Source organism: Primulina tabacum, chromosome 6, assembly GCF_025594145.1.
Source record: "Primulina tabacum isolate GXHZ01 chromosome 6, ASM2559414v2, whole genome shotgun sequence".
NCBI lineage: Eukaryota > Viridiplantae > Streptophyta > Magnoliopsida > Lamiales > Gesneriaceae > Primulina > Primulina tabacum.
Window position 1 is genome coordinate 22,629,668 of NC_134555.1, and position 13,324 is coordinate 22,642,991.

At 40.7% G+C, this 13,324-nt stretch overlaps 1 protein-coding gene across 1 annotated transcript; it reads left to right on the forward strand.

Annotated features, from left to right (window-relative positions):
* The first annotated feature begins 3,502 nt into the window (after nucleotides 1-3,502).
* LOC142550117 (uncharacterized) lies at nucleotides 3,503-5,412 on the forward strand. Its single transcript, XM_075659353.1, has 5 exons — nucleotides 3,503-4,036; nucleotides 4,092-4,178; nucleotides 4,325-4,450; nucleotides 4,532-4,847; nucleotides 5,168-5,412. The coding sequence occupies exons 1-5, from the start codon at nucleotides 3,503-3,505 to the stop codon at nucleotides 5,410-5,412; spliced, it is 1,308 nt and encodes a 435-aa protein (XP_075515468.1).
* Nucleotides 5,413-13,324: the final 7,912 nt, after the last annotated feature.

The window sequence follows — 13,324 nt, forward strand, 5'->3', positions numbered from 1 at the left end:
TATGATATTATTGATATTGTCATGGCCAGATTGAGGGATTGACAGACTTTGAATTCCAGACTTGAACGTTGTCAGAACTTCAACGAAAGAAAGCTATAAGTCAATGTAGTATTGGGAGATCGACTCTAGTAGGATATACTTGAGTTTCCTTAAATCACATATTTATTGTTATTATATGCATTGATTTGATTTGATATGCTTGTTCTATTGATTTATAGAAAGCACGTATTAGATGAGTATTAGACGAGTGATCTTGTGATAGAAGTGCCTGATACTGGTTGGATCGCCACGGGCACATTGCACGATGTCAGATGATAGTGAATTGGCGATAGTGCCAAATTCTGTGACGGATAGGTCAAGACACTGGATATTTGGTTATATCGACGTGGATAGAATTGGAGTTTCTTCTATTACTGTTGGTCGAAATAGGAATGCCAATATCTGGAAACCGGGATCCCCAGACTAGGATTGAGTCTAGTCTGAGCCGTGGAGTCACGAGTATGATTTACGATTTCATATTAGTTATGTTTCAGATTTGATACATGTTACTGATATTTATTACATGCATTTACATTGTTTATATGATTGCATGTTTCATTGATTTATACTGGGATTTTATTCTCACCGGAGTTATCCGGCTGTTGTCGTGTTTGTATGTGTGCATGACAACAGGTGGGACAGGTTCAGGGTCGAGAAGATGAAGATAGATCGTGATTAGCGTGGAGACTACGGACATGGATTAGAGATAGGGTTTGGACACTTGAAATTTAGTTGTTAAACCTTAGTTGAATGATTGTATATACATTACAAGACTTGTACTTTAATACTAATATGTATATTAGATTGAATCCCATTACGTTCCGCATTTAAAAAAAAATAAATATTTAGACCCTGTTTATTATAATTGATTAAATGGTCATAATAATGAGTAAGAGTATGATTAGCGTCCGGGTCCCCACAACATAGATCTACAACTTTCATGTTTACCTAATGCGGAAGCTAAAATAGCGTTTCAGACACCTGCGTACGGCGTCCTGTTATGCACGATATAAGAGGTGATAAAGATGATATTTTTAGAACATATCTCCTTCTTCCTCTGAAGCTTCGAAGAGAAAAGTTAGAAATCAAATTCAAACGTACGAATATACCTTGAAACGCTATCAGAACTCGAAACAAATTATATATTTGGATTCTTCGCATCGAGAGCTTTCTTTTGAGGTAAGTTTCTTCCAGTTTCAGCACATTTATTTATTGAAGTGCTGGAATAGCATGTATTTGAAGTCGAGATACATATATGCGATAGAATAACCGACAAGAAACTCGTATTCGAAGTCGAAATTTAATTATGTTATGATTTCAATTTGATATTAATTTTCAAAGTTTCAAAAGATATTTGAAACTTATATTGTTGATTTTGAATGATGTTATTGATTGAAATGAATATGTTATTTGATACTCCAATAAGGATTCGAGTCATCATTAACCCGAATTATTACTTGGATAGTCCGAATGCAAACCACTTGCCGGGTACTCTCCTCAAATACCTGGGCACTACGCCTCTTCCCGGGCAATCATCATCATCAACCCGGGCTCTCGAGCCAATAGCCGGGATCTCAAGCCAACAACCGGGTACCCTATTACCCGGGCCACCTCGAGAATTGCTCCGCACTCGAGTATGATTGATACAGGCCGTCTAATCTTTCAGAACCACTTGGGCTTGGAGTGTCCTAGAAGTCATCAGAAGCTACAAGTATGGGCAGCCGACTTGCCATACTTAATAGGTGGCACAAGAATCGAGGTACCTACACCATTTTTCTAGTATAAATAGTAGGTATTAATGTCATTTATAGAGTCTGAAATCCTTCAACTCTCAAGAACTTACATATTTTCTCAAATATTGCTTGTGTTCATCTGAAAACCTGCTGACTTTAGCACGGAGTGGCTACGCCAGACACCTCTCTGGCACCCATTCACTAGTTTCTTTCTTAGTTGCAGATGTTGTTGCCACCATCATCTTCACTCAAATTCCCAAACACTAAAAATTATTGATTTGATCTGTTGGAGCTCTTTACCCGGCTCATCCATTTCAGCGAGATCACATCATTGGCGCCGTCTGTGAGAACTCGAGACTAAGACATTGATATGGATCATACGCGAAGAACTAACCAGGATAATTCCCGGGTTCAGGATGATAATGCGTGTACTTTGGGACAAGGTGGTGGTTGTGCTCCTCCTACAGGACCCAATCTTATTACCACGACCCCGGAGGATTAAGCTAGAATGATCTCTGAAGAGGTGGATAAGGCCATGGCCCGTAGAAATCATTCACGCCAGGCTACTCCTCCGAGAGAAGAGCAGGAGAATGAGCAGGAGCAGCAGCAGGAGTTGAGGGATGAGGAAATGAGGAGAGAGGATAAGGAATCCAGTGCCGGGTCCAAATCTCCATTTGCAGCGGAAGAATTGTTGGAACTCAGGCAAAAGATGAAGGTCCTAGAAGGGCAGTTGGAGAGCCAGAGTACTTCCCGGGAAATCGCCAAAGGATGCCCATTTGCTGAAGCCATTGTTCGGGAACCTCTTCCCGGGAACTTCAAATCTGCCAAAATAAAAGATTACGATGGCAATACAGACCCCGAGGAGCACCTGGCCAGATTTGAAAATATAGCCATGTTACGCTGATCGAATCAAGTGTAAGGTGTTTCGAACAACATTGGTAGATTCTGCTCAGAGATGGTTTGAGGGGTTGGCTCGTCAAAGTATTAGTTCTTTCAAATACTTCCAGAAGGTGTTTGCGCACCATTTCAGTAGCAGTAAAAAATATGAGAAGACTGTTTTTAGTCTATTCGAAGTCAAACAAAGCCCGGAAGAGAGCTTAAGGGCTTACATCAGAAGATTTAATAAAGTGGCTCTGGATGTCCCTACTTGTGCTACTGAGACAAAGACGACTGCATTCACCCATGGCTTGAGAGAGGGTGAATTTTTTAAGTAATTGACCAAGAAAGTGCCCGGAGACTTCGAAAACTTATTATCCCGGACAGAAAATTACATCAATATGGAGGAAGCCCATAAGCAGAAGATAGAGGCTGTGAGGAATGAGAGAGGGGAACAAGTATCTAAGCTCGAGGAGAAGGGACAGAGAAGGGGTAATCCAGGACATGTTTCTCAGCATGTTCCTTTAAAGATTGCTCGGGAGAGGGATGTCCAGGAATGCAGTAGAGATTTGGTCCCGAACTATCAACTGTCTCGACCTGAGAAGAGAGGATTTTGCACTATCCACAAAGTGTTTTATGACAACACCAAGGACTGTAAAACATTGAAGGGAGACTATGCCTTACCTTCCGTCCCGGGACCCAGTCAAGCCAACAAAAGGCCGAGATCACTTCCATAGACATCGCGGCAGCCAGGGTCCAGTGCCCGAGGAGGAGGTGTAAGAAGTAATCCGAGGAGTGAGCCCGGGAGAAGGAGAGACCCCGAGCCTGAGAGAAAAAAGAATTCGCCCCCCGCTATGTGGTTGATTAAAATGATATCAGGAGACTCCACTGGTGGAGACTCCAACCGGGCGAGGAAGTCAAGAAGTAGGAGGGATTGTATGGATGTTGAAGGGGCGAGGAAAAATGAGGCAGTGATCAGTTTTGGTCCGGAAGATTTAAAGGGGGTGAATCTACCCCAGAATGACGCCCTGGTTATCCAAGCCTGGGTAGCCAATTATGATATTTTGAGAGTCTTCGTGGACTCGGGCAGCTCTGTTAATGTTATCTTTAAAGACGCCTTCATGCAAATGGATTCGCAGGGCTATCACTTGGAAGCCATAGAGACTGCACTCTTTGGCTTTGCTAACCACGTGGTGTACCCGGAAGGGGAGATTGTGTTGCCACTAACACTGGGCTCCCCAGATCTTAAAAAGACGGTGATGACTTCTTTTAATGTGGTGGACTCCCCATCATCATACAACATCATTCTGGGGAGGCCTGCTATGAACGAATTAAAAGCCGTGGCATCCACCTACAACCAGAAGATCAAATTTCTTGTGGGAGCCCGGGTAGGAGATGTCCGGGGAGATCAACCTTCTTCACGAAAATGCTATGTGGAAGCAGATTCGGGCTGATCCGAGCAAAACCAGGAGGGAAGGGAAGAATGTGAGAGTTGATGAAGTGGGAGGAAGAGTATTGGTGAAGGGAGAGGTTCATTTGTGGCTGAGGAAGAGAAGGAGGTGATATAAGTCGGGCCAGGCCAGCAAATCCGGGTGGCTCGCGACCTCAGTGCATCCACCCGGTTTAGTTTGATCAATTGTTTAAAAGCTAATATTCATGTGTTTGCCTTGTCTCAGCAAGAGTTGATAGGGATCTCACCCCTGATATCGGAGCATCAATTGAATATTCTCCCGGGATCTCACCCAGTGAAACAGAAGAAGAGGCACTTTGGTCCTGAAAAGGACAAAGTTATTGATGAACAGGTAAAGGATATGCTGAAGGCCGGCCACATTCGATAAATTCAATTTCCTACATGGCTTTCGAATCTGGTGCTTGTACCTAAGTCCACCGGGAAGTGGAGAATGTGCGTAGATTTCCGCGACCTCAATAAAGCTTGCCCCAAAGACCATTACCCCCTGCCCCGGATTGATCAACTGGTGGATTCCACCTCGGGCTTTGAACTACTGAGTTTCATGGATGCCTACCAGGGATATCATCAAATTCCCTTGGCCAAGAGTGATCAAGACAAAACCAGCTTCATCACCTCGGGAGGTACATTTTGTTATGTTGTAATGCTTTTCGGGTTGAAGAATGCAGGGGATACTTACCAGCGTCTCATGAACAGAGTCTTTGAGAAAGCAACTGGGCTGGAATGTGGAGGTATACCTGGATGATATCCTGGGCAAGTTTAAAGAGGTCGCAAATTTCATTGTTGATTTGGAGGAAACCTTTGCCACTCTAATGCATTACGGGATCAAGCTTAACCCTGCCAAGTGTATTTTTGGCGTCAAGAGTGGCAAGTTCTTGTGATTCATAGTGACAGACCTGGTGATTGATGTAAATCAGGAGTAGGTCAAATCTGTGTTATGCATGCCATCTCCCCGATCTGTCAAAGAAGTACAGAAGCTAACCGGGAGGATTTCCTCCCTGTCTTGATTTATATCCCGGTCAGCACATAGAAGTTATCCTTTCTTTACAAGTCTTGAGGGAGGCCCAACAATTTGGATGGGATGAGAAATGTGAACATGCCTTCCAGGACTTGAAGATTCATCTTGCAGAGCTCCCTGTATTGGTGAAGCCGGAGCCCGGGGAGAAGCTATTCGTTTATCTATCTACTACAGAGTATGCTGTTAGTTCAGTCATGATAAAAGAAGAAGGCTCTGATCAAAAGCCTGTCTATTATGTTAGCCATGCTCTAAGAGTCCCCGAGCTCCAGGTACAGTGAAGTAGAGAAGATTGCCTTGGCCTTAATCATGACCGTCCGGAAGCTGCGACCACACTTCCTGTCGTATCAAATTATTGTTCTCACCAATAGTCCTCTCGGGAGGATTATGACTCACTCAGAAGTGTCCGGGCGGATGATCAAGTGGACAGTGGAATTGGGCGAGTATGACATTGAATATAAGCCCCGGGTTGCCATCAAATCACAAGCCCTATCAGATTAATGTGGGACCCTTAGCTCCTAATCGTTATTAGAACACAATCTGATTAGGGTTAATTAATTACAGCGGAAAACGAGTTTAAATTTTCTTTACAATGAGCCCAAAATATTTCTTCTATAATTTGAATACTTAAAATAGTATTTTATCTCATATCATAAAATTCGCCCACACATAATCAAAACCAATCATATATACAAACAACTCATATCCTCGGGACATGTCCCGGTATATAGATACATATATATACTGGGAACAAAACATAAACCTCAGCCCAAACTGTGACTATCTCCAGAAGTACCTTCTCCTGCCTCCTAATATCTTGGAGTACCTGCCATTGTCCATACACAAAGACAACAACAGCCCCCCTTGAGGGTGAGCAAAGCTCCGTATGGAACAACCATCATATATACCACAAGTATCTAAACAATGATATATGGTATGAAATGCATGTATGTCGTGGAGGTATCAGGTCAAATGCCTATCCACTGAGCACATGTCAGAATCAAACGAATCGCTATCAAATCAATGCTCGAGCTGGCACACAGGCCTCAATCAGGGATACTCATATGATAACGTCGACAAAGCGCCATCAAATCATAAATCTCAATCAATCGTCAGGGCCACAAATGTCTAGGTTTTAAGGGTCATGTAATACAAAACATAGCATTGTGTTCACAAACCCAGAATCCAATCAAATCTTATCAGGGTATTCAAGGATCATAGCTCAACGTGCATGTCATGTATCGATGTATGCATCAAACGATGTGTGTTAACAAAGCATTTATTTTATACATCGATATTCAAATCAGAATGTCATGTATGCCACATAAACTCAACAAATAAGGCATATAGACATGCATTCTCAATCAAATTAATCAAACATATATCATATAATACAGATACCTGTCGTATGTTACCAGGTCGCAACATACCTCAATTCTTCGTTCCAGTTGATGTAACTTGAAGATATCCGTATAATAATCTATCTGCATCAATAACATATTCATTCCAATCAACAACATGATCCAAAATCAATAATATAAGTTCCAAATATCTTTTAAAACTTTGAAAATTCATATCAAATCAAAATCATAACATAATTCAATTCCGACTTCGAATACGAGTTTCTTGTCGGTTATTCTACCACATATAGGAATCTCGACTTCAAATACTGAAAGGATCGATTTTATGGTGTTCAAATGCGCAACGGAAGTTCAAAAATCTTTTCTAGGGCATAAAACCGAAATTTTAATTAAAATTTGAACACCTTTGTACTAGTGTGTAGCAAATACAAAACACCTATCTCATACATAGGGTGTTGAGAAATTATACCTATCAACCTCTTGAGATTGATGTAATGGCTCCAACCAAGTTGTAAACATTTGGCTTTTCAAAGGCAAGACAAATCTACAAGCTCTCCTCCTTTCTCCAAAATTAGTCCCATCACCAACTAGCTAGAACCCTTCTTATTTTGCACTAGAAAAATAAGAAGATTTTTCAAAGAGAAGAGTATGAATTCCTCAACAACTCGAAGAACAAAATTGGAGAGAAAGTTGAAGGCAAAATTTCGGCCATATGCTTCTAGAATGAGGGGGAAGAGTTGCCTTGGTCGTGGGAAAAGTAGTCATCACTTTTTGCATGCCAAACAATTTTTTAATGAAAAAGTATTCCACAACTCTTGACCTCCCAAGAATGCAAAACCTAGTGGGCTTGTAACATTAACAAAGGGCCCATGGACTTTTTAATTTAATTGTGTCAAACATATTTGAGCCCAATTAAACTTTACTTTATTTTACTCAAGCCCACTAGTTAAATAATTATTTCCAATTGGGCTCTATAAGGCCCAATGTTATTTAATTAATTCAAAACTTGAATTAATTTAATTATTTGGACTCTACTAGGCCCACTAGTGTTTAATTAATTCAACACTTGAATTAATTTAATTTAGTCCATAATAACGTTTATGAAAATCACAATTTTCAAATACATTATTCACTTGGCCTACTTTTAATTTAGTAACACATTCATTAATTAAAAAATTACATTTCTCTCATAGAAGTCATACTTCTATTTTTCTTTACGCTTATAAACTCATTTATAAGCCGTTCAACACATTGAACTATTTTAACTTCTCAACGGGATCTAGAAAGCTAGAACTTCTGTGGCCCTCAATGGTTCATTGATACAACTAGCCGTGGATTCACATCTCCATGTAATTAGGACTAAACATGTCCTTATATGAGCATACCCCAATTGCTCCATTCTTACTTATCAACTCCTTGATAACAAGAACGTCAGAACTCAAGTCTGATAGTATCCAACCAATCATGTTAACGCCTAGCAGCATCGCTTACATGATTCCCTAGGTATCAAATGATAGTGCCTGCAAGAACCATTCAATTATGGTTAGCGTACAGTACGGTCCCTTCAACTCGTATATCCCGACCGATTCGACAACCATTGGTTTATCGAGAGTTTTCAATGAATCGATACTATGTGTCATGTCATAGTTGCATCGATGGTGTAATCTTTGAAACCCCTTTCATAATTACCACCATACTCTGATCAGAAATTTCATACTACATACACATAGGATATCCATACCCGAAGGTAAGCGGTGAATCCCCGACTACAATGCATCGACTCCTATATGTTTCGACAGATCACCCAACCTTGCCACCTAATGACCCCATGAGAGTCGGTAAACAAGTCAAAGTGTAATTATAGCATATAGAGTTTCAATGTTTTCCCAGGTCATAAGGACTAATGGTGTACAACCATAAACTAGGACGTTTCCACTCGATAAGTGAGAACCACTTGGAAAGTCCTTTATGGAGGGTTGTTCAGTGTACTCTACCAGGAGCAGCCTATCTGCATGCTCGGACATCACAATGTCCCCTACCAATGAAACATGGTACTCACATCGCAGATACTAGTCTCGAACTCGAGCGGCCTATATCCTTCTTAGCGATGTCCTGAATCGACTAGGAACTGTTTAGAATATACAGTATTCCAAATATGAGTTTCATGATACTCATCATATGAGCATCTCATATTCTTTCTACTATTTGTATATTCAAGGGCTTTATCTATGCAACTAGCATGGGTATTCAGATAAAGATGTGCCAAAATAATAATTTCAAATATTATTAAAATAAAGATTGTTTATACATAGAGTTTTATTGTGAACACTCGGCCAACACTTGGCTCGACATGCACCTACTCTAACAATCTCCCACTTGCACTAGAGCCAACTACCCATATGCTTCAAACCCATCAATTAGCGATGCTACTGGAATAATGGTCCAGTTAAAGGCTTAGTTAGCGGATCAGCAACATTATCTGCAGAGCCGACTTTGTCAATCGAGACATCTCCTCTTTCCACAATCTCTCGGAGGATGTGGTACTTTCTCAATACATGTTTGGACTTCTGATGATACCTTGGCTCCTTTGCTTGAACTATAGCTCCCGTGTTGTCACACAACACCGGGACAGGAGAAAATCTATTAGGAATGACGTCCAACTCTTGGACAAAATTATTTATCCAAACAGCCTCCTTTGCTGCATCTGATGCAGCAATATATTCGGCCTCAGTGGTGGAATCCGCTGTACTGTCTTGCTTGGAACTCTTCCAAGAGACAGCAGCACCATTGAGCATGAATATGAATCCAGAGGTTGAATTCGAGTCATCGATATCACTTTGGAAGCTAGAGTCGGTATAGCTTTCCAATTTCTGTTCTCTACCCCATAAACCTAGAACAACTTATTGGTCCTTCTCAAATACTTGAGGATGTCTTTCACAGCTTTTCAATGTGGAAGACCATGGTTGGATTGATATTACTCACTACACTTAGTGCGAAAGCCACGTCAAGACGTGTAGATATCATCCCATACATGATGCTACCAATCGCAGATGCATAAGGAATGCTTGTCATCGCCGCTATCTCTGCATCAGTCTTGGGAGACATAGACTTGGATAGGGACACGCCATGACACATTGGTAGATATCCTCTCTTGGACTCATCTATCGAGAACTGCTTCACGATGGTATCAATGTATGTGGACTGGGTGAGACCAAGCAATCTTTTCGATCTATCTCTATAGATCTGTATTCCCAATACAAAATATGCTTCACCCAAGTCCTGCATCTAGAACTTACTCGCTAACCATATATTAGTTGATTGCAACATTCCTACATCATTCCCAATTAGTAGAATGTCATCAACGTACAGCACCAGGAATGACACAGCACTCCCACTGACCTTCTTATACACACGGGGTTACTCAGGATTCTTAGTAAAACCAACCTCTTTGATTGTATTGTCGAATGTGAGGTTCCAACTCCTAGATGCCTGCTTTAGACATCCATCTGCCATATCTTAAAGTCATACCATGTAGCTATAGCTAGCAATATCCTAATGTACTTGAACATTGCAAATGGAGAAAAGGTTTCCTCAAAGTCAACTCCTTGTCTTTGAGTATATCCTTTTGCCACCAATCGCGCCTTGAAGGTCAATACCTTCCCATCCGCCCCAAGTTTCCTCTTGTAAATCCATTTACACCCTATGGGAACAATTCCCTCAGGTGGATCCACGAGATTCCACACTTGGTTCGAATGCATGGAATTCATCTCAGATTCCATTGCTTCAAGCCACTTGGATGAATCGGCATCAGATAACGCTTCCTTGAAGGTCCTTGGAACACATCCATGGATAGGCTCATCATGGCCCTCTTCAAGAAGCAGACCATACCTCATAGGTGGTCTCGAGACTCTCTCGAATCTTCTAGGAGCTTGTATCTCCTCTCTTGATTCTTCGGGTGTGGGTTCTATAATTGTGGGTGTCTCTCGAACCTCTTCGAGTTCTATCATCTCCCCTTTTCTATCCAATAGAAATTCCTTTTCCAAAAAGGTTGCATTCCTAGAAACAAACACTTTTGTTTCTTGGGGATTATAGAAGTAATATCCAACAAAACTCTTTGGATACCCCACAAAGTAACATAAAATGGATCGACTATCCAATTTGTCTCCCACTACCTGCTTCACATAAGCAGGGCACCCCCATATTCTAAGATAAGAATATTTGGGTGGCTTACCCATCCATATCTCATATGGTGTCTGCCTTTGAATGGACATTTAGTGGAATAACTTTCAATTTTAAGTTATAGAGATCGTTTTCAAGTTCACCAGTACCAATCAAACATTCATTCCTGTAAATATTGCAAACACCTTTGCTAAATAAACAAGAATATCCATTTTTATCAGCATAGAAATGGAAACAATGTTTTTCACAAAATTAGGTACAAACAAAACATCTCATAAAATTAACTTAAAACTATTGTTCTACAATAAGTAAACATCTTCAACAGCCTTGGCAGCAACTCTTGCTCCATTGCCCATCCTCAAGAAGGTCACACCTTCCCTAAGCTTCCTACTTCTTCCCATCACCTGTAACTCATTACAGAGATGTGAGCCACAACCGGTATCTAATACCCAAGAAGTAGAGTTAATTGGAATGTTTACTTCAATTTAGAACATACCGTTTCCAGAACTCTTCTGGGCAAGATATTCCCTGCAGTTATGCCTCCAATATTCAGGCTTCTTGCAATGATGACATACATCAGCAGTCTTGTCAGCCTTAACTGGTGTGGCTGCCTCAACGGGATTCGGAGATTGCCTCATCAAGGGCACGTTCTTCTTGGGACGTTGGAAAGAACGCTTCTTTCCCTTCCCATGTGGATCAATCTTCGTACCAGATGAAGAACCCACATAAAGAACCAACTTCTATTTCTTGATGGTGGATTCAAACGTAACAAGCATGTTAACCAACTCCTCAAGGGTCGGCTCTAGCTAGTTCATATTGAAATTCACCACAAAAGGATCAAATGAGCTAGGCAGCGATAAGAGCAACACGTCGGTGGTCAACTCCGAAGGCAACATCAGATCCATGCCAACGAGCTTGTCAACGAGCCCAATCAACTTCAGGCCATGCTCATGGACCGAGACCCCATCTCGCATGCGCAAAGTGATCAGCTCCTTGACGGTAGCATGCCTAAGAGGCCGAGTCTGCTCACCAAAGAGCTCCTTGAGGTGCACATGAATGTCAGCAGCATTCTTTGCATCCTCAAAACGCCTCTGCAACTCATCATTCATAGAAACCTGCATATAACACCTGGCTTTCAAGTCATGGTCACACCATTCCTTGTAAGTCTGCAATTCCTCAGGAGTACAGTCAGTCGGAGCCTCAACAGGGGGCGACTCAGTCAGTGTATATTCTATCCTTCCCGAATTCAAGACAATTTTTAGGTTTCTTAGCCAATTGAGGTAGTTAGGTCCTGTTAATACGTGTTTGTCGAGTATTGCAGATAGAGGATTTTGTAAATGTATACTCCCACTGTTTTGACATCTTTCACTACCCTCTAGTGAAAACGGGAAACTCTTTTCCTCAGTAGGTACGTAAGGTCCAATTAGCGAATTATGATCCCGAATAATATCAGCCAATCACAATTCCTAAAAGGTAGTTTCAAATTGCATCTCCATGCAACCCTCTGCGTAAACGTTTGTCTCACGTTTGATTAGGACCCAATAATATGACGTCGTTTATCTTCACGTGTCAAACCTTACCCATCGATGTTGAACCTTAATGGCCGGTCGCCATGAGTTCTCTCAATAATATGAGCCGAAATCATGGGAGTTCCACGTAGTTCACATCATCATGTCAATGGATGTCACAGCTTTCCGGCACCCAGGGCCCCCCAATAATATGAGCCGAGCCCCGAGCACGGGTAGCGTTCATCATGCACCCATTGTCGATGGAACATGGAAATTATAAACAAATTTATAATTCCCCTTTCCGGGCTTGATATTAATTTTGAATCTTATTCAAAATGAGGGTTTTTTTTAATTTTGAAAGGTCTCATCATTAATTTTTTTTAAAAGCTCGCCATGTTTGATCGTATGTTTGCCGGATTCATGCAACTTTGTTATTATCATAATAATAACGCACATACTCATTATTTATAACATATCATGCATATATTATAAACAGTAAACAAAACAAGGATGATCAATCGCCCCAATACTAATGGCCCGTGTGAGCTAAACACGGGCCTAGGTCCATTCCTAGGGTAATGCAAGGGATGCAAATGCAACTATTACATTAGCTTCCAATATTTACATGTCTTCGATCTTCATAATCATCATGACCACCATCTTCCAATCTTGATAATCCACTATACTAATATTTACATATAAATATCCATGGCAAGTAGGGATACATCTCATGGGGTGGGAACGAGCCATAAACCAAGCCCACTTTATAAATCTATAATTATTACAATCATTCAACACAAAATATCCTATCATACACCTAGCAAATTGGGCTTGGGCTTTTGATCATCCTTCATGTATAATATCACATATCATACACTATCAATTAATTATCACAATAATTAATTGATCCAATATTATATATCTTGATCCAATCACTAACCGCAACGATTATAAACTAAATTAACAAAGTATACAAACACCTTTGTCTACTTTCCAATTAATTTATTTATAACCAAATTTCTTGTAAATCAGAATTTACTATAAATAATTAATGTCCAACTTCAATTATTTATTTTATGAGAAAATATTTGCAACTTTTGTAATTTTAAACTTAAGGGCCCAAAAAACTCATTTTTCACCAAAAA